This window comes from Pituophis catenifer, unplaced genomic scaffold (genome assembly GCF_029215685.1).
Source record: "Pituophis catenifer annectens isolate HBS135680 unplaced genomic scaffold, rPitCat1.0.hap2 SCAF_7, whole genome shotgun sequence".
In the NCBI taxonomy this organism is placed as follows: domain Eukaryota; kingdom Metazoa; phylum Chordata; class Lepidosauria; order Squamata; family Colubridae; genus Pituophis; species Pituophis catenifer.
In genome coordinates this window covers 730,821-752,988 of record NW_027256887.1, presented here as the reverse complement: position 1 = coordinate 752,988, position 22,168 = coordinate 730,821, and the positions used below count along the sequence as shown (strand labels likewise).

General features: G+C 40.2%; 1 protein-coding gene across 1 annotated transcript in view; it reads left to right on the top strand.

Annotated features, from left to right (window-relative positions):
• SEMA3D (semaphorin 3D) overlaps window positions 1-21,650 on the top strand; it is a 114,106-nt gene extending 92,456 nt beyond the window's left edge. Inside the window, exons 13-19 of the mRNA XM_070947741.1 lie at window positions 508-730; window positions 6,130-6,218; window positions 7,594-7,635; window positions 8,640-8,797; window positions 9,377-9,441; window positions 11,385-11,524; window positions 21,246-21,650. Of these exons, the coding sequence (XP_070803842.1) occupies window positions 508-730; window positions 6,130-6,218; window positions 7,594-7,635; window positions 8,640-8,797; window positions 9,377-9,441; window positions 11,385-11,524; window positions 21,246-21,650 (1,122 nt within the window). The remainder of the gene's footprint in view (window positions 1-507; window positions 731-6,129; window positions 6,219-7,593; window positions 7,636-8,639; window positions 8,798-9,376; window positions 9,442-11,384; window positions 11,525-21,245) is intronic.
• The last annotated feature ends 518 nt before the right edge of the window (window positions 21,651-22,168 follow it).

Here is a 22,168-nt window from a genome sequence, read left to right as displayed (position 1 = left end):
AGGGTGGTCATAGAACAAGTAATCCTCCACTTACGACCACAGTTGTGCCCCAAATTTCTGTTATTCAGTGAAACATTTAAGTTACTTTTTTTCATTTTACGACCTTTCTTGCCACAGTCGTTAAGTGATTCACTGTGGTTGTAAAGTTAGTAACGTAGTCATTAAGTGAATCTGGCTTCTCTGTTGATTTTGCCTGTCAGAAGGTCGCAAAATCACGGGACACTGCGATCGTCATAAATACGAGTCAGTTGCTAAGTGTCCGGATTTTGTACTCGTGATCACGGGGATGCTGCAATGAGTGTGGGAAAGGGTCATAGGTCATTTTTTTTAGTGACGTTGAACGGTTGCTAAATGTACTGTTGTAAGTCCGAGGACTACTTGTCATCCTGGAGCAAATCAGCATTGATGACAATATCCGAACCTCTTCCCTTCACTCCTTCTGGCCAACTGGGACCACACACCTCCCCAGGCTAAATGCGGCTGCCTCTTCTCTCCCATCTCTGCCAGTGTCCGAGCCGAACCTACGACCCCACGGTCAAGACCACCCGGGATTTCCCCGATGACGTCATCAGCTTCATCAAGCGCCACCCCCTGATGCACAGAGCGGTCCAGCCGGTGGGCCGGGCTCCGGTCTTCACCCAGGTCAACGTGGACCACTGGCTGACCCAGATCGTGGTGGATCGAGTCACGGCCGAAGACGGACAGTATGACGTCCTGTTTCTAGGGACAGGTAAGTCACAGACAAAGAGACCCGTGCGATGTCCAAATCATTAAAAAGCAGCTTTATATCTAATTTCCCCAAAGGATTGCTTGGGATGGACTGGACCCTGAAACACAAGGAGATGAGATATCACTTTTGGATTGATTGATTGATTGATTGATTGATTGATTGATTGATTGATTAGCCCTTGGACCATATCAAAGTGCAGAATTCCAGAAACAAATTATTACTGAAATTGGAATAAAATACGATTTAAAATGAAATTGGAATAAAATACAATCTAAGATGAAAATGGAATATAATACAATAATTTAAGATATAGATAAAATATGATAAAACTACATTTCGGTGTCAGTCCTACAATCTACCCCAATGATAATAACAAGCGATGCGATAACTAGAGCAGAGCAGTTGCAGCATTCAATACCTAAAGGTACAATCCAATTCTGGTCCTGATGAGAACATATTATATATATATATATATTCACGGAGGGGTTTTTGTAACCCCATGGAAGCAGATGGTCACTCTTGTTTGCTTATTGATTTATTTTTACTTCTCCGCTCCAGAAAGGCCCCTGAGCAGACTGCAAAAGGTTGCATTTCCATACTGCACAAAGAGTTAGGCTTCTTCTAGTTTTTTAACTTGCAAAGTGACAAGCTGGTCTGACTAGTTTTTTTCCCTCCTCCGATATAATGGAAGATTCACATGAAGCAGCTTTGTTGACCCTAGTTTACCAACGTTTTATTTTTTATATCACTCTTCCACTGGAATGCAAAGTATCCTTACAAGATTTCTTCTCAAAGGAAAATGTCAGGCCTATTTAAATTGGCTCTAGTTATTCAGCTTTGCTCTTCACTATAGTAGATGCCTGCAGGTTTAAAAGAGCCAGTAGGTGGCAGTCCAGAATTTCAGCAGAGAAGACTCATCTAGACTATGAAAAAATAAGATTCTTCTGACATGTTAAGAAACTAGAAACTTGCTCCATACTAAATCAATCTAATGGCAGTTTTCTCAGCAATTAAACATAATAGCATGAAAGACTGAACAACATGTTTTTTGTGGTTGGTTTTGAAAGAAAGCTGAAACAAGCGCTCAATTAATAAGCTTGCAAAGTGAATACACAGAGTCCATTTTTAGCCTAATCTCGCCCACCAAATTGCCATGAAAATTTGACTCTGAATTCTTTGTTAGACAAATAAAAGCCTCCAAACATAAGAACTTAATAGATAAACAGAAATGTTAGAAACAGGCAGAGAAAGTAGAGGATTCTGAAGATCAATTGTAAGTTACTGTATCTAGTAATTCAAATTGTATAATGTTTACAAAAACTTATTTTCCCAAAAAGCTAATCAGAACCTTGAACTGGATACTTATTTCTCATCCATTTCCAGATTCTCAATGGGCACAAAAATATGTTTTTTTTCAAGAAGTAGTAGATACCCTTTAATGTTTATCTGCCAATTGCAAATCACAGGTGAGCGGTTATGAATATCTCTTCCAATCTGGGAACATTTTGTAGATGTTGTCAGACAATCAGGGAAGGGAAGAAATGGGAGGCAGGAGCTGGGGTTGAGGGGGGGGGGGGGGGCTGAGAGAGTCATATAATGCTAAAGCCGGAGAAGGCCATTGACACATCCGGCCACCCTCTGCTCTGGGCAGGAGTCGAAGGTGTGGTATCTCTGACCAATGGCCGGGTGGAAGCATAAACTCTGCTGGCTTTTAGGAAGTTTTCCCTGGCATTCCTCAAGCACAGGGGACACACTCACACTCATTGGCTGCCTAGTGAAAAAGGAACCTTCTTCGGGGGACCAAAAAAAGAAATTCGGTGTTCAGTCTGGGTGGCCGGAGTCATTTGAGAACTTGGAAAAGCCAGGTAGATTTTGTAATTTGTGAACAGGATAGTTCAGTGGAGGAGCTGTGTGCCAATCCGGATCACATTCACTCTAATGACAGCTAATCAGGGTTAATTTCAGAGAAAACTATCCAAGTTGAGAAGTGGTTAGCACTTGGGCTGCTTTTCCTTGAGGAAATTCCGAGACTGGAAAGCCTAAAAGACATTTTAGGAGAAGGAGGTGGCAGAGCTCTTCTACGTTAACATATTCCATGTTAATAACACATTATTAATTTTAGCAGACAGATTTAAACAGAACATAAAAGCTCGATGTGAGATGAGGATTTTGGCAGGCCCAGTGGAATAACAACGGAGAGACCCCAAAGCAGCCAAGTCACACAGTACCCAAGGCTGGGTCTTGGTTGAAGCTTGCAGCTCAACGGGCAACACCGGGTCTTAGCAAAAGCCGGGATCACAACTATGCCTGGTTTCTATGGCACCAAGACCTGAACTTGGCTAGATGGTGCATCTGTTTCTCACGCAAACTCACAGAAGCCTGAGATGTAAATGAGACCCTGGGAAACATGTCAACCTAAATGATCCTGAAGACCTCTTAGAGCTATGTGAAGATTCCTTCCTTTTCTTCATGCATCAAAAAAGCAAGCAAGTTAAACATCTATGGAGCTTCTCAGCCATCCAGGTCCTGGTTGTCCCAAAGGTGCTTTTTCAAGAGGCAACTAGACTTTCTTGAAGATGTTTTGTTTCTCATCCAAGAAGCTTCTTCAGCTCTGTAGAAGCTCAGCTCAAGAGCTGAAGAAGCTTCTTGGATGAGAAGCAAAACGTCTTCAGAGAAAAACCAGAGAGTCCAGTTGCCTCTTGGAAAAAAAAAAGCACCTTTGGGACAAGCAAGTTAAACACGATCATAATTCAGAATGAACTCTACACTTCTAGAATCTTCGTGATATGAAGGAGAAGTCAAGAGATGTCACTACGCTCCTCTAAATACAATGGTCTTTTGCAATGCCACTACACCAGGCTTGATTTCAGAGCCACATTGTAGAGGTAACCCTCAATTTACATTTGGGACCTGAGGATAGCCAATCTTTCCACATTTGTCCCAGTTATGCCATGTTTCAAGAGCTCCTCTTCAGTCCTCCTCAGACGGCACGTAACCAGACACCCCCTTCGCCTCGAAAATGTGGTGAATAGATGAGACTCAGCTTATTTTTTCAACCTTCAGAATTTGGTTTACTCATACAAGAGTCGTCTTCCTTTCCTTCAGATTAAGCGATACTGCACGAAATTTTAGCACATTGGAAAGAATTTGACCAAAGTAGGAAATTGAATGTGGTCAGTTTACTGGAAACTATTTATCTCTCAATCATTCTTCTCTTAACAAAGATTAATACTAACGGTATAATTACCTTCATCATGAGGTTTAAATTTAGTGAAATTAGCATATGGGGCAGTCAGTTTAATCAAAGGAGAAGCTTGAAGCAACGTCTGCTGTTAAGTTCAAAGATGCTTCTTTCCTTCAACTTTGGTCCTCAGTCATTTCATTTCAGGATCTTTTGTTTGTTCAATCACTGCCATATGAAAAGTTCCACATGCACACAGTGCAGGCCAGGGGGAAATGTAGGAAATAATTCACAATTCATGGCAGCGGAATTGGCATTGTTGCATGCTGCTCATTTGCATAATCCACTGACAATGTACCTGGAGGGCTTTTGGGGTGCATGGGAACCAAACTGATTTTCTTTCTTTTTTCTTTTTTCTTTTTTTTTTTTTTTTTGAATGATCAGGAAAAGTTTCTAGTGCTGAGTCCATGCTCAAAGGCCTTGTCCGTGGCAGAAAACTGCATGAGCTCTGAAGGCGGCACATGAAAAGATTGCTTAGTACACAACCTTATATAACATTTTAGGGGAGTATATGTGATCATTTATTAATTTCTTCCATGTATAGGAGAATAGAACGGTAATAAAATGTCAGCCCTCCCAGTTAAACCAGACAGGAAACATCACCAGATGATCTAATTCTACCTTATTGTCAGGCTTTATTATCAGAATCTTGCAAGTCTGAGAATACAAGTCTCCCACCGTCACTTTTAATAGTCTGATATGTTAGGCCGGGTCCTTCCTAACTTTCTTTCTTTGCCTGTTAAGCAGCTGTGGGCTCCTCGGCATTTTCTCTGATCCTTCCCTAGGCAGCATCTCTTCCTCTCCCTTCTTAAGATCCTTCCGACACAACATTACGTCAAAGGAGTTGCTGAGAGCTAATTCAACTGATAACAGACAGACAGACAGACATATGTATGTATGTATGTATGTATATTTTTCTTCAACCGGGTATTTCCTACGAAATCACATCCACTGAGCTATGGCTGCAAATTGAGAAACTTGGTTTACATAGGAAATACCCGGTTGAAGAAAAATATACACACAAAAACCTACGACTTATTCGGGTTTTCTCCCGCGTAAAATTGGAAGTACCTTGGCGACGTTTCAACAAAGTCTCATTCATTATCTTCAGGCTGGTGTCTTCGGCCTTGTGCTTCGGCATTGCTCCTAGAAGCACAAGGCCAAAGACACGGCCTGTGACTTGTTTAGAGTACAGCCATGATTAAAATCTCTTATACCTTATTTATTTAAATAATATACCATATTTTTCGGAGTATAAGATGCATCTTTTTCCCCCGAAAAGGGGATGAAAATTTGGGTGCGTCTTATACATTTAATGTAGCCCCGCCCACCCGCTGGCCCCCACCCTTTGGCCTCTGCCTCCCAGCAATTTACCTCCTTGCAGCAAGGAGCAAGGAGAAACAGCCCGTTTCAGCTTCAGCACAGCCTAATTAACACAAGTTGATTGTCCTTGGATCGGCCTCCCTACTCTCAGCTGTTTCAGGCTGCAGGGATTGCCATGGCCTATTGCTGCGTGAGCCTCTGATGCTTGCTGCAAGGAGGTAAATTGCTGGGAGCAGATTTTTTTTTTTCCTTGTGCTAATCAAGCTATGCTGAAAATGAAAATGAAAGTAAAACAGGCTGTTTGCTGTTTGCTGCAAGAAGGCAAAATTGCCGGGAGGCAGAGGCAGATTTCTTTTTCTTCTTTTCCTTACCAAAAAAGGTAGGTGCGTCTTATAGTCCGGAGCATCTTATACTCCGAAAAATACGGTATATGGTCGCCTATCTCACCTGGTCTTATTAGGCAGCTCACAACAACCAATACAAATAATCCTGTCTCTGAACACAAGACCAACCAGCTTTCCCTTGGATGAGGCTCTTCCCCTCTTCTCTTGAGAGGACCCACCCCTGTAGGCTGTGGCCATACATAAGCAACAAATTAGCTTTATCCCTTGGCCTCATAACATGTTCTCTCTTGGTATTCAACAGCAGCAGCAACTAGTGATCAGAGAAGAAATAAAAAGAGACATTTATATGGTGTGGATTTAGCTAAAAAGTACTGGGAGAAGACTGGAGGTACAAGGCTTCTGTTTACAGGAAAGTGTTGACGAAAGAAGAGTTTCCAGAGTGGGGAAACTTCGTGATAGATTTTTTTTCAGCTGAATGTTTTCGATTTCAGATACTGGAACTGTGCTGAAAGTTTTGAGCATCACCAAAGAAAAATGGGACATGGAAGAGGTGATCCTGGAAGAACTACAAGTATTCAAGGTAAGTCTCCAAAAAGCAAACTTATCTTTTTACACTAAGGGAATAATTAGTAAGGTATTTGCTTTTTATTTTATTATGAAATTTATTTGCTGTCCAGTGACTCTGGGCAGCTAAGATATATTTATATCTTATAAAGACTTCAGTAACAGCAACATAAATAGTATGCCTTTTTTATGTACTAAGAGGGAGGAAAAGCAGGAAGAGTGAAATCTGAGCTCAATCCTGGTGGAGTAAAAGTCTGCAATCACTTCAAGGGTAGGAAAATCATTCTGGTCATCTTAGCAAACTCACTTGCTATGCTGCTGTGTCCCTGTTCCAAATCTTGAGGCTGCTAATTAAGCAGCTCTCCTGCCAATAACAATGATGTAATAAGATTTTTTGTGATATGGTCACACGCATTAGTAGTACCAACCCTCAGAATGAAATCTTCTTCCAGGCAAGCTCCCTTGTTCTCTTCATGGACACCTTCAGGCTGTTCAGATACGATGAGCTATTATTGCAAAATAATCATTTCACAGGGAAAAAACTTTTTTTAAAAAAAGAAATTAATCTCCCCGTATGCTTTTTTTATGATGTTAAGTAGATGTGATGATTCTTGTTTTAAGCCTCCTCCCTATATCATCTTTTGGCTGCCACAGAGACCAATTATAACTATATCACGTTGAAAAAAATCAAGACTCGCCAATCAGCTGCCAAGTAATCTGGAATTATTAAGCATGTACCAATTTGTTGCATATTTGTAGTATCGGATTTAATACCAAAAAGAGCTATTAGCTCAACAGATGTCCTTCTACTTTATGTACTTCGTTTCTTTTCTTCTTCTTTTTTTCTTACAGAAAAAAAATAGAAGGGGAAAATCACTGTAGGTCCTGTATATTTTTATTAACCCGTCTGAGGGTTATTTAATTTGATGTAGGTATTTCCAAGAACACGTGATTGACAGAGGAGAGGGATTTCCTCACTCAAGGAATATTGTAGCCCACATTGCTTGCTTCAGGCAAAAGATTTATTTGACCACCCAAAGATTGATCAATTCGAATGGAAGCAATTAATACGTTCTTCCTGAAGTCTCCCAGGAAGAGTTCTTAGTTATGGAAAACTCAAATCCAGGAAGCAACTTCAAAAACTCAAGACTGCCCTGGAGTGTTTCCCCCATCAAATAACCTTCGTTTACAGGATTATATAAGCCCGGAATTCCATTCTGATATTCCAAGTTAGACCTGAAGATAATTGATTTCTCAAAAAGGCTTCGATTCAACTTGGTGTTTTTGGGTGATGTGAGAAATATATCACTCCCTGATAACATCTTTTCCTCCAGATAAAGGCAAGCAATGTTGACCCTGCCTTCACTTTCGTTTGTTCATTTGCTTTGCAGCATCCATCACCTGTCTTGACCATGGAAATGTCTCCAAAGCAGGTAATTCGCAAGTAGTAATTTTAGCCCTTGATAAGTGGCTTTTTTAAAGCCCATGTCTTAATATTTTATGATTTAATATTTGCTCCCGGTTTTTTCCCCCTAATCTTACCTTTTCCGGTCCTTCCTGTCAAAATTACTCCTTTTGATTTGAAATCCATTTCCACATTCCACATGAACACTCTACATTCATTGCATATTGACAGAAGAACAGTAAAAGAGGGAACAAATAAAGAAGATGCGGCATACATATTACTTTGATTCTTCCTTGATGACAGCTTTTATGCCTATAGAACCTATTTGTCACACTGATACATCATTATCAGTAATTGTGTTCCGCAAATCCAACCCTGTGCATTCAAACCTAATCTTCAAAGATATTTAAAGCAGGGTTTCTTAACTTTTAGATGGATGGACTTCAACTCCCAGAATTCCCCAGCCAGCATGCTGAGGAAGTCCATACACCTTCAATTTCAAGACTTAAAGAGCCATGAAAATCTCAACTCTTTTGGAAACTTGTGTTCATTAATTAGAAGATAAAGTGGTCTGGGCTTTGCTACTTAATCAGTTTGTTTCTCTGCGTATGGCTCCTGTAGATTTCTGCCAGTGTTGTATTTTTTTTTACTGTTATTGCCCCTGGATTTTCAAAGCAGACTTGAGGCCAAATCTAAATAATTGGAAGTGATGCCATGATGTTAAACAGGTGAACTGCAGCAAAAGAAAGAGTTGAAAGTCTCAGGGGGGAAAAATACCAGGGTTTTCTGCTTATCTTTATAACAACATGGTTGCAGAAAATATTGTGTATTGTGAGCCAATGAACCTAGTTAAAGCAAATTGATTTAACTATGTGGAAAGAGACTGCTTCATGGAATGGTCTGTTCCATGCTCTATAAACCCTAATATTGGTGGACATATTTCTACAATAGCAGATTTTTTTAAAAAAGTATTTTAATGCTATAAATCAACGTGAAGTTGTTTCTCATTTGTTTGCCTTGTCTGATTTGTAGCAACAATTGTACATTGGTTCCAGAGATGGGCTGGCTCAGCTTTCCTTGCACAGATGCCACACATATGGGAAGGCGTGTGCTGATTGCTGCCTTGCCAGAGACCCATATTGTGCTTGGGATGGAAATTCCTGCTCCAGATACACCCCAACTTCCAAAAGGTAAGGCATCTGCCCTTCTGAGCTGTCAACGGTAGCTTCTTCCTTGAACCATGATCATGATGAGGCACATATCCCAAGGAGCATATTAGACTCCTCCTTCCCTCTTTCTCCATTGATGTCTACTATCATTTTCTCTACTAAGTTCTCTACAGGGTCCGTAGTTTCCTATTCACATTTAGAAGAAAGTATCTCTGAAACCTTAACAATTAGACAGAAAGGATAGTTTTTGATCACTCATTTGATGTAATCTCAGGTTTCATGGCAAGATATCTTGGCAATTCTTTCTTTGCTTGAAAGCAGTCCTGGAGTTGAAGAGTCAAGAAAGTTGCAACAGGGACAAGTTTAAAGATCTTAAAGTACCAAGCACTTGTAATCTTCTTCAGCCTCATTATTTGCATCTTATTCCCGTCCCCAACATGCATGGCCAATGAATCTCCCTACTTTGGTTCAGTCCATGAATTGTCTTCCTGAAATATAATGTACCTACCAGCCTTGGCAACCAAGAACATGAGAATTCCATCTGAAATTGCCATTTGGGCAACAATTCGTTCATAAGCAATGTATTTGTTCCTTTTCTAGGCGTGCAAGGAGGCAAGATGTGAAATACGGAGACCCAATTACCCAGTGCTGGGACGTTGAAGACAGTAAGTATTGGGTTCTTCTCATTTCAGTTGAGAAGCTGGCAACCTTAACCCAACCAAAAGTGATGGCTGGTTTTTGGTTGTTTTGTTTGAAAAACTCATGGTGCTCCTTTCTGTCTCCGAGGGATGCCTTGGTCTGTTTTAGATGCTGAGAATTGTATTCTTGACTCTTGTTATTCTGTGATGAATAGAGCAACCTCTATGGAATGAGGTTGCCCATTCCATAGGATAGAGTAGAATAAAGGGGGATATTCAGCTCAGGGTAGAGTAGAGCAGAGCAGAAACTCTTTATGGGCCAAATGTAATCGGACGCACAAGGAATTTGTCCCTGGTGCAGAAGCTTAAGTGTACAAATCGGTGCCAATATTCCATAACCAAAGGTGGCTGGCGTATTGTTATTCTTTCTGAATACTGGAACTTACTCTTTAGCTATCAGCAGCAGCCATCAAGAGATGAAAAAAGTCCTTCTGGAACTCAAATGGAAAAATATTGTGTCTACAAGAATGTGGGAAGACTTGCAGTGAGGGAGCCAAATGAGGAGAGTTTCCTGAAGCAAAATCATCAAATACTCTTCTTACATTTTCTTACTTATTTTTGCACAGCGACTCTTGGACCAAATTCTGAAATACTCGCTCCAATTAGCAAGCAATCCAGGATTCCTTCTAATTCTTCCCTGCTAATTAAGCCATCTCCTTTTCAACAAGAGCTTACTGTCTCCCACAAATGTAGCTGTTGATGCTCCTGCCAGACGAGCTGGCTCCCTGGCAACAGGTCTGGCAAGAGGCATTATCTAGAGTCAGCCTTGTGGTTAGGCTGAGATTTCTGTAACAACAGAACATAGAATGTAAAATGTTCAGTTCAGAATATTTATTTTCCTTTCTTAGAGGAGTTGTGGGGGAGGGTGAAACCACTGAAGCAAAACAGTATTTTTTTCCTTAAAAGAAATGAGTATCTAATTCAGGGTTTCAATTACTGCACAGTTGTTTTCATATTAATCCTGTTGTGTGTGCGATTCCAAAGCTATGTGCAGGGCTTGAGTGCGGTCAGCATTAATGAAAACGAGAGTTCCTCTGCTTTTGTTCTGTGGGGAGAAGAGCTGCCCCAGCGAAGACGTCAAAAGAAAATTTCCGGAAGGAACAGATTTTATTTGTCTTGTAACGAGGCAAGGATGTAGGCTGATGGAGATGACACAAAATAAATCTTGGAAAGAATTGAATTGCCAGCATGTGAGCCTGTCTCTAGCAGCAAATACAGGACGATATTTTTTTTAAGTTTCCTGTTGCACCCAACTTCGCTTTATTTTCCCCATAACCACAAAAGTGTCGTTCATTGTGTCCATTGTTTCTATCCTGTCCTTGAAAATATTCATGTAGATACCTTCATAGCAGAATTATTCCAGTACTTCTGAATGCTCTGGAGATCCAAGCGATTAAAGGTTACTCTGTAGCCCGAAAGGTCTTTCCACAAATTCATATTTTTCTCTCTCTCGTGTGTTCTTCTTTCCCAGAACACTTTTTGGTTAATGTATTTATTTTTGTATGGGGGTCATCATGGTGACGTGCATTCCATGAACTGGAAAATATAATAATGAAATAATAATTGGGTTCCGGTTCATAGGTTATTCCAGGAAGAATGAATTAAAGACTTGGAAGGGCCACTTTGACGTCCTTGTCTTACGCCTCATTGAAAGCAATTTCCGAACAAAAGAATATCGATCAAATTCTTCTTTCCCAGTGAGGGAGACGACAGGAAGGGGCTAAGTCAGAGAAGAAGGGCATGGTTAGAAATGGCTCACATTAATTCGAACGTTTGCGTGCCATTCCACACCGTTTGCTTTATTTAACAGCTTATGTGCTGTTCTGCCATCTGCTCCACATCAGTCGTGTTTCCCCGTTCTTAAAGACATCAGGGCAGGGTTAATCCCCTCTCCCGTGTTTGCTTTTCAGGCCTTAGTCTTGAAACCGGGGACGAAAAGGTGATTTTCGGCATTGAATTTAACTCAACGTTTCTGGAATGTGTCCCAAAGTCACAGCAAGCTTCCATCAGGTGGTTTATTCAGCGTTCTGGAGAAGAGCACCGAGAAGAGGTGAGGCTGGCTTTCCCTCAAGCGAAAACTGCATATTCATTGGTCAAAAAACTGGGGCTGATAGAATTTGTCAGTATTAGATTCAGCATAACTGATTGAGCTCATGAAATAGAGAGATAGGGAGAGATCAGGGGTGGGTTCTACTTACCTTTACTATCGGTTCGCAATGGGGCCGCACACATGCGCAGAAGCGTTCTGATGATGTCAGGGGCGGTGGGCGGAGCCTCCGTCCAGTTTTACTACCAGTTCTATTGAACTGGTCCAAACCGGGGTCAACCCATCACTGGAGAGAGAGAGAGAGAGAGAGAGAGAGAGAGAGAGAGAGAGAGAGAGAGAGAGAGAGAGAGAGATGGAAGAATGGATGGATGGATGGATGGATGGATGGATGGATGGATGGATGGATGGATCATGGATGGATCATGGATGGATAGATAATAGATGAATGGGTGGGTGGGTGGATAGATGGATAGATAGATAGACAGACAGACAGACAGACAGAACAATCTATGGATGTACTGTATTATAGAAATAGATAGATGCTGCATATTTGGTCAGAAATAAGTTGGCCACAGCCAAACCTCTTTTATTTTATTAAAGTTTTCTCTGTGTCTCTTTTCAACTTTTCCCTTTCCTCCAAAAAAGTAGGGATTGTAGCTTTTCCATTTGCATCTTACTCCCAGCCCCGATCCCAGCACTTTTGGGTAACTCCAGGTGAATCACATTTAGCAAGTGACAAGTTGTTCCTGGAATTCCAGTGCAGAAACATTTTCCCAGGCCTTCCGTGCCTCCCTCCAGAAATAGAGGCCTCGGTGTGTCTCATCAGGGTGCAAAATCTGCTTTCCTAAGAGGAAGGAGAGGGCAGCTTCCAGATCGGCCCTTTGGCTCTGCAGGGTCTTTCCTCCCCTTCACCCAAAAGGTCAGATTTTGGAGGGTCATTTCCAGGCAGAGCTGGGCGTGGAAGTAAACAGGATCTCTGGTGATCCGGTCGCTTTCACCATGTCATTTGGTCATCTCTCTCTCTCTCTCTCTCTCTCTCTCTCTCTCTCTCTCTCTCTCTCTCTGTGTGTGTGTGTGTGTGTGTGAGTGTGTGTAGGACATCTCCCTGCAGTGAGAAGGAATCACTTTTATTTCAGGGATGCTCAAGCCAACGAGCAGTTTTGTCTCTTGGTTTTGAGGCTGTTCTCCTGCTTGTACTAGAGTCCCGGAGGAGAGGAAGGAGAAAGGAATTAGGGTATCATCCTTACATCATTCGCTCATGAAGCTGGAATCAGCTGAGATACCTAGGACCCTCATCCAATGATTTAGTCATCATCATAAAGTTCTTTTCTGCAGTGAAATACAAAGGCACGTAAGCATGAGAACCAACTTCTGCCCACTTCTTGGTAAAGGCCGTTTGCCACTTTAAAGAAATATTAGATGCAGTTTAAGTTACATTAAGTTGCTTAATTTAATTACATTAAGTTACAACCCCAAGTCCAATTTTCCCCAAGATTGCCATAAATATAAAACCATTGTTTTGTATTTATTGTTTTGTTGGATTGTTATATCTGCCCAGAACCACTTCCCATGAGATGGGCGGCCATATAAATTTTATTAGTAAAATAAAAAGTATACTTTCATAGAAATTGAATGGGTCCTACACCTAAAATGGCAACTTGTATATTCTTGTTTTTCCGTACTCTTCTCTGATGACTTTTTCCCCACCGGGTGGTTTCCTAAGTAATCAGTTAAGATTTCATGTGAAGAATAAGGAAGGTCTCTTAATGGTTTGGAAGCTCAGGCTATGAATTAAGGACTTCCTTATTCAGGTATCATTTTTGCCAGGAACTTTGGCAGCTCCCCATTTCTAAATCTTTCTATATTTCATTTAAAATGTGGGACTAATAATAATACTAAACTACATTCCATTACTTACTGAGATTCTATTTTCTCTTTTCCTCCAAGGAACACAGAGTGGCATAAGTATTATTTCTGTATTTCCCCCTCCCTCAATGGTTAAAATAGGCTGAGGTTATCAGAAGTTACCCCATGAGATTTGAGATTGGGTATGGAAATTTTGCTGTCTTAAGTCCTAAACCAACAATGTTTTAAGTTACATAAGTTGCTGTACAAATGTTATCTATTTATATTATCATTAAGAAAGGAAATATTTATCTATTGTTTGGGTTATTTTGACTTAGGGCAAATATTTATATATAATTTCATTCTGGCTCACTTCTTCATCAGTTTATGAAATTCAGAAAATAAAATAAAAGGGAAACGTGTATATCCTGTTTTGACATTTCCACATAATGTAACCTTTTTAGCCTTTTACCTCAAAATAGATAAGAGAATGGAGTTAATATGGAGATTCCAGGTTCTGGGAGTAGAAAGACCGAAGTCCTTTCTAAATAAACCATTCGCAAAGGCAAGTGAAGTTGCCAGCCCTTAGTGCACTTTTAATCTGTTGCTTTCTGTCTTTTTTAAATACTCTCTTAATACTTTCTCCCTAATATCCAATCCCCTTGAATGGTGCTTTGATTTGTATTGAAAGACGGAATGGCTCTAAATGGATATCCCAGTCATTAATATGAGTCCAAGCTCGGAAAATACAAGATTCCTTATGTCATTGCTATGAAGATGAAGAAAATGAAGATGATTGATTGACATCAGTGGCATTTAAAGTCAAGAGATGATCAGCTTGTGTCAGCACCAGTATAGACCACAGGACATTTCTCAAGGCAAGAAGACACGATGTTATCCTCCATTCATCAAGGGCCACCTAGATGAAACATCAAAATATCACTGTGGCCAAAGCAGAGGGTTGGGATGAGGCCAGGAAATGGGATTTTTTTTAGAGCTGATTTATTGATGGGACTCCATCCCCAGAATGGGAGACCCCAGATCATGGCTGACTTTTCCCCATTGGTTTTGGTGGGATCAAGTTTTAGTTAGAAGTGGATTCAGTCCTGTATGTAAGAGTGTGTGAGAGAGATCTGCAGCTTGTTTCACATGCAGATAGCTATAATTAAGTCTCACTGAAAATGTCTGGCATTTTTCAGTTTGAGTTAAGACTATTTCAGCAGAAATGGTGGGAGTTATTTAATGCATTATCTTGTCTCCGTGGAATATTCCCCGAGGATTCTGTAATTGGTAGGAAGCTGATACATCACTGTTACAATTGACACTTTTCCATCGTGATTCTCGTGACCTCCACCCAAAATACTTTCATTCCCAGATCTTCTGTTTTGTAAAAGATAATTTCTCTTGCAGCTGCATGGGGAGAATTCTAATTTTAAACATGGGCATCTTCGCCTTCATAATTTCTGAAGATTGTCCTCAGTCATAAGTCTGGTACCTTAAAGTGTCTGGGCTGAGTTTCCCAAGTGAGTTTCCATAGCTAAGGGTGGCCTCGACCTAGGTCGGCCCCATCTTCATCCAACACTAACCATGCTACCACATTGGCTCATGTGTAGAACTGAACTCAGTCCTGAGCATGCTTTAAATGTTCACTTTTTAAGAGCCAAGTTCAACAAAACCACTGCATTCGTTAGGCATAGATTATACAGACTTCAAAATAGTCCACAACTCGATGAAATAGAGATACTCCTAAGTGAATGTCCTCCTGCAGCCCTCTTTCTTTTTCTGGGCCAGCACAAAGTGGTTTGGCTTTGCTTTGGAGAGACGTTGTATGCACAGAAATGATGCAATTCTCGCCTAAAGACGGAAGACGCAGCACAGTTTGACTGAAGATTAGATTGCTCAAAGCCTTCCCCAGGAATTTCTGCCCCTGGAAGCGGCTTTGAACATCTGCTTCTTTTGGCCGGACAGAAGACTGGCAGAGATTTCTTGGCATAGACAGGACCTCTTGCCGTTGTTAGAACTGTGGGAGGTGTTAGTAATACCTCTGCTTTACTTCACTAGGTGAAGGTTTTGGGTGAGAGCAACAGCTTTTGTTAAGGCTGCATCTCCTCAAAAGTTTGCACAGTCCTAGTTATGACTGAATCTGATCTACCAGCCACAATGTTTGTTTAATCTACATCTTGTAGAGTTGCTTTGTGTGCCTTGGTGTTTTTTTTTTTTCACTGTTTGGAATTTAATCAAAGTTTTTTTTAGTATATCTATTATATCCACCAAACCTGTTATAAATTAAGCATCTGAATGAAAGATTGAAGACCTGGTAGCAAGAAATGAAATGCCTGCTGTTTATGAAACTCCAGAGGCCTGAGGACAGGGAAGGAAGAATTCTAAATTTATGGGCAAACAAAAATGCCAAAGGAAGTAAGGAAGACAAAAATATTGAACTGCTCTTCAAAGTGAGAGAGGTAGAGGCGTCATTTTTTCGTGTCATTGAAGATGATAGATGATAGTCAGGCACTAAATCCAGGTTCCCTTCTTTTCTTGACATGTATTTCTGAAAACCTCAAATTTGAATACAACTCATACTTTCCTTATAAGGAACACAGAATACAATAATCTGTATCAATATGGTATTTGCTTTACCAGTTAGAAATATTCCTATCACAATGACGAGAAAAATAAGTGCTGGAGTAAAAAAAAAAAAAAAATCACTACAATGATAAACAGACCATCTTGTCATCTTGTTATCTCAGAATGAATCTCAATTCTCACAATTCCCAGCTAATGCTGCAAAAGAAAATTAATGATAAGAAGCTCAGTCCATCTGGAAAGTATTAGTATTTTAGAACGAGAGAGAATCAGAAGTCGGAGCTCAAGATAATCACAGTGAAAAAGCCATTTTTACTACCTTCATCTGGACTGTTTTGCTTTCATGTAAAGTGTGCAAGAGTTCAATCAGGAGATTCAGTTCAGAGATAATTTGATGAAAGCCAAAATCAAACTTTTCAATTGGCGTGGTTACTTGCGCAAAATCCCTGAAATGGATACTTGGAGATCTACCCCTAGACTGGGTCTAAAAAGAGCTTTTATACTGATCTAAGAAGGATCAGGACTGAATGATGGTCAAAGGCAGAAGATCAACCCTTAAAAGTACCCGCCAATTAGAATGTTAGCCATTCAGAAGAATCTGCTTGGAGCAACCTGTAGGACCTAATTATTAAGTGAACCTAATTCATGCAGAAAAAAGAATCCAAAGTTCAATGGATAAGGGTCTCTGTCCTTGTGTCAGCTGTTTCTCACTTTCCGGCCTACAGGTCCTTAGCAAATGCCTCCCCACTCCAGATTTAAAGAAGACATTCTCCTCCAGATCCTTCTTTAGAGCTTCCCCTTCCACATCCTATCTCTGAATCTGTTTTTCTTAGCTAAGTCCTTGCAAATATTGGCTGAGATAACACTGCAGTTCTACTTAATCTTGACATTCATGGTTTTTTCTTTGCAGTTGTCAGTCAAATATGTTTTGGTCAAATAATTGTAGGACTGTTAATCAATGACAAGACGGCGTGTTTTCTTTCTTTGAATGGAATGATTGGGCTGAAAAGGGAAAATGTTCTCTGGAAGAGAATGCATGCCTGTGTCATAATGAACAATAAAATCATCCTTACTGTGGGAGGGAAAATATAGAACTTCTCCAGCAAGATATCTGCAATAGGTGTGACTCCTTAATTTAAAAGAAGTCACGATTTTAAATAAGCTGGTTATTTTAAAGTGGTTTATCTAATTGATAATACAGAGATTTATTCTAGAATAACTTTTCATTATGGCCCAAGGCTAGCTGTCATTCATTTTTTCCCAGAAGCAACAAAATTTAAAATGCAACGGAAGTATCATAAAATTATAATATTCCATTTATTTTATTTTATTTTATTTTAAAGTTGATGTATTTATATGGCTTCCCAACTCACCAACTAAGTGACTTTGAGTAACATAAAAAAGTCAAAAAAAAAAAAAGAAAAGAAAACCATAATTAGAATAGAATAGAATAACAGAGTTGGAAGGGACCTTGGAGGTCTTCTAGTCCAACCCCCTGCTTAGGCAGGAAACCCTACACCACTTCAGACAAATGGTTATCCATCATAAACATAATTAATACAAAATAATAGAGTTTATTAAAATATCCTTAGCAATATAATGGCAAACTGAACCAAAACCCTTCTGCAACTCATTCATTGGGGGAATAGGAAAGGAAATAGGACCATGGCAGGTATTTCTAAATCTCCAGTTCCAACTTCAAAGTTCCTTTGTCACCACCAAAAGGGCCTCCTCATTTCTGCAAATTTGCTAAATGACTGGATGATATTGATGGCCATTTGTTGGTAGTTTTATAGATCTGGACTTCACGGTAGAAAAGCATATTACAAATGAGAAGCAGGAGAAATCAAAATCCTGAAGTCTTCCCTGCTACTTATGTCTAGCTTGGTATTCGGTCATAATCTCCTTTTTTTAAAACATCTACATTAAAATCTGTGATGCAATCAGTGATTCAGATTCATGCATCTGTCTTGCTATTCAGTTTTCAGGGAATGTGTGTGAGAGAGAATGAATGAATGATGAGGGAAAGAGGGAATTTTGTCCACATATTTTTCGTGTAAAGGAACAGCATACGATCTGCCCACTGGGAATACATTCAATTAAGTCATCCTCCTTGCTTTGTAAATCTATTCCTTCCGAAGTTTGCTAGAAAGGCACACAAATCAAGTGGGCAGCGTTCCATTTTTACTTCTGCTTTACTCATCTGAACCCTCTTCTTATTCTGCTAAAGACAGTACCAGGAATTTTTGAAAGTTAAAATTTAACCCGACAATTTATTTTGTATGATTAGCATATTCCTGAGATTTCCCAGTATTTGTGCTACATGCTGTTTGGTCAAGCTCAGCCTTCCACCATTTCTGCTTTTCATTCTGTAGGCCTCAGTGTGGCAGTAGAAGAACATGATGTCAGGGAATGCTTTCAGATTTATCTCTACTTCAGTGAAAACATGCTTTAGAAAGCCTGCCTGGGATATAATGGCTGAATGCATGAATTGTGAGCCAGGAAGTCCCAATGGGAGATCCCAAAGATCAGGAGGTCCTGTCTGACAAGTCTATACCTCACTCTTAGCTTTTCATGTGCAGTGACCAGTGGCCAGAATGACTTATGAATCTTCTGAGGCGGATTGCATGCAGCAACCTGTTGGAACATTTAAGGAAAACACAAACATGTCCTCAAGATGAGATTATCAGATATTAAGATCTGTTCTGCTCTACTGAGGGGAAATTTTGGGGCAGCCATTTTGAATTCATTGTAGCTATATTTTTGACTGACCACCACATCGCTTCTGGTCCAGTTCCAAGATTACTTTCAGAAATGTAAGAACTGCTGGACGGGGCTTCCTTCAACTGTTGCTCTGGAATATCAGAAGCTCCAGAAGTATTTCCACAGGATATTTCTCACCACATTAGCAATCTCTCACATCCTGGGATGGAGGCAGTGCAGAAAAAGGAATGTACCCTTGCCATCTGCCTTCATCAGAGGAGGAGAACATTTAAACTTATATTGGGGGAAACAGTTGGACCAACTGTTAAGTTAAAGTATAAAGTTGTCTCAACTTCACAAATGAAAGAAAAACAACAACACATATTTGTTCCATGGGAATAGTTGTCAGTTAGAATAAATATCCATTTTAAATCCTTAATCTTTCTTTTGGTTTTTTTTAAGTAAAGTGATTAAAGTAAAGTCATTTCAGTGTATTGAAAGAAATCTTCTGAGCAAAGAGGAAGACATTTTTTGGGGGTATTCTCATTCAATCCAGAACAGGCAAAGAGGAAATACATATATTTTATGGGAGTTGCACAAGGAATAAAATGGCATGAAGCCATAAGCATGGAAAAGTTACCCTCTGCCCCCCCTCCAAAAAAAATGGGCACAGTGCAGAGAAAAAAATAGGAAAATCATTTTCTTCCTCACTTATAAAACTGGAATTGGACTCACTCAGGAAAGCTGAAAGGTAAAGAGGTTGAAGATAAACAAAAAGGCAAAAGGCAACTGTGGAATTCATATTGTACAATAAAGGGATGAGCCACCATGAAACGGCCTTGCCTTAGAAGGAAGGAAAGAGGCTTCTCGTGGGTTTGTATTTAGCCACTGTGGAATAAATTGCTAGGGATGATTGATGCCATCCATTATGTTTCCAGATACCTGGATCAGAGCTGCAGATTGGAACTGGGTCGTGCAAATGAACCTGTCCGATAATATTAGACCGCAGGGCTCCATTGTTCCTTTCATCAGCAGTGAAAGACTAATGCAAACAGTTGTTATTTGTAATAGATCCTATAATTATTAATTGCATGTAAAAATGCCTGAAAACCAATACTGGCTTCAACATCAGGAAATGTTTATTGTACTACATTGATTGCAAGATCTGTACAAGATGGCTGCGGTTTACCCTTTAATGCCATGTAGACTCAGTTGCTAACAGATTGGAGAATGCAACCCACTCGATGGCATCCACACAAGCCCACACCCAGAGTAGCTCAGAAAACCCAGTTGGTTTTTCTTCAGGAGAAAAGAAAAAAATGCATTTTGACCTGTACAATATTTGAATATAAATCCAGAGCATGCTTTTCAAATGGTGCATTTAACAAAAGAACGACCACAAAAAGCCTAGAATTGCCACTATGGAAGTTGGAAGTAACTGCCTCCCTTCATAGACTGCCCCTTCTAAGAATCACTATTATTAGAAAGCATTTCTGTTGTCTCGACTCCGTGGCACCAACAGGGTCTTCCTTGAAAACTTCCTTGATCTGGCCTGTTGGGACCCCTGGACAAAGGCACTCTTGGCATGGCCTAGGAGTTTCATCCATACACCGAATCAAATAGATGTTTTTGTCAGTTCTACCACTGCAGACATTAAGAATTTTCCACCATCTAATTTTTCTGCCATCTAAATTTTCTACCATCTATTTTTTTCAAGCTTCTTAGATCAAAACCATACTCCATCTGTTTTGGAATTACTGCTTCCAAGCATCATGGCCTGCATTGATCGATATTTTTTGACTAATTTCAACCCATCCTTTTTAGTTCTAGGCATGCTAACCATCTTGTTACATTCCTGTTCTTAGGAAATGTAAGAGTGTAAAAACTGTCATCTTCCAGATGTTGCTTGCCTACAACTCCAAGCAGCCATAATCCACTTGGCCAATTATGAGGGATGATGGGTTCAGAAACATCTGGAATACCACAATGGCCAATGGCATTCATGCATGAAATGGGATATCTAGAAATAAAGAATCTAAAAAAGTTTATATGAGTTTACATGGAACATGTATTCCAGAATAACTTTCTATTATAGTCCAAGAACATACCATGAAGATTGTTTCTCTACTTTATATATCCACAGTTTATGGGTATCTAGCAATTACATTTTCTTTTTCATTTTGCAGCTGAGAATTCTGCTTCTTTCCCTATCTATCATGAGAATAAGTGCAGACTTTGTATCACAGGAGTCATATTGGAACACCCAGATATGTTCTTTTAGGATCATGTCATGTTTATATATTATCTTACTTGAACTTGAAACTGGACAGATGAGGGAAAGCTTTACAGGCTGCAGAATCATAATAATCACAAACTTTGTTTGTGGAGTAATCACAAATAACACATGGAAGCTACAAAACAATATGGACTAAGTCTGAGTAGAAAAGAGCTTCACAAAGAGGTGATGTGTTAGATTTTGTTGAAAAAATCTCTTCCTTTTTCTGGGTCCAATGTTCATATAACATATACTGCTTTTCTATAAAATATAAAATAAAAATTGATAGTGTTTTCTTCTTCTTCTGCCCAACAGTTAAAACCCGACGAAAGGGTCTTCAAGACAGAATACGGGCTGCTAATCCGTAGCTTGCAAAAGAAGGACACTGGGACGTATTACTGTAAGGCACAGGAACACACCTTTGTCCACACCATCGTGAAGTTAAACTTGAACGTCATCGAGAACGGACAGATGGAGAACAGTCACAGAGTGGAAGAAGAACCCAGCCGGACGCGAGATCTCCAAGCCGAGTCCCGGCTGAGATACAAAGATTATCTCCAGCTGCTTAGCAGTCCCAGCTTCAGCCTGGACGAGTACTGTGAGCAGATGTGGCACAGGGAAAAGAAACGGCAGCGTAACAAAGGCGGTCCAAAATGGAAGCATGTTCAAGAGATTAAGAAGAAACGGAACCGGAGGCATCACCAGCCCTCATCCACATAGCTCCTAGGTCTTATTTAAGAGACAGTTGTGCCATGGAGAGTACTTTTGTTGTGGTTGTGGTGGGCTTCTCTCCAGCCATGTTGCTTCTCAAAGAGACCTGGTGGCACATAATCACCAAGGACTTTGAGATCTTTGGACAAATAGACCATTAATGGGGGGAAGCCTTTGGGATTTGTATGTTCCTCAGTTCTGAACTGAGATAAAACAATGCTCTGCAAAGTTCCTTGATGAAGGAGATCCGGGGCTGCTTCCCCAAGGTTGAACAAAAGGCCTGTGGGATGATTGAACTATTAAATTCAAGGAAACTAAAAAATAGGTGTGGCTGTCAGACTGTGAGATTTCTTCCAGCCCTCCATAGATCCTCATCCAGACACATTTTGGGTCCACCCACAAATGTCCTGGGTGGAATGGACAGGTGAGAAAGGCTTTGTATTAGGGAAGAAGAGGGATGCCTTCGTATATCAAACCAGTGTAATCTTAGCTTCATAGAAAGAAGGTGGACATGAGTGGCAACCGGT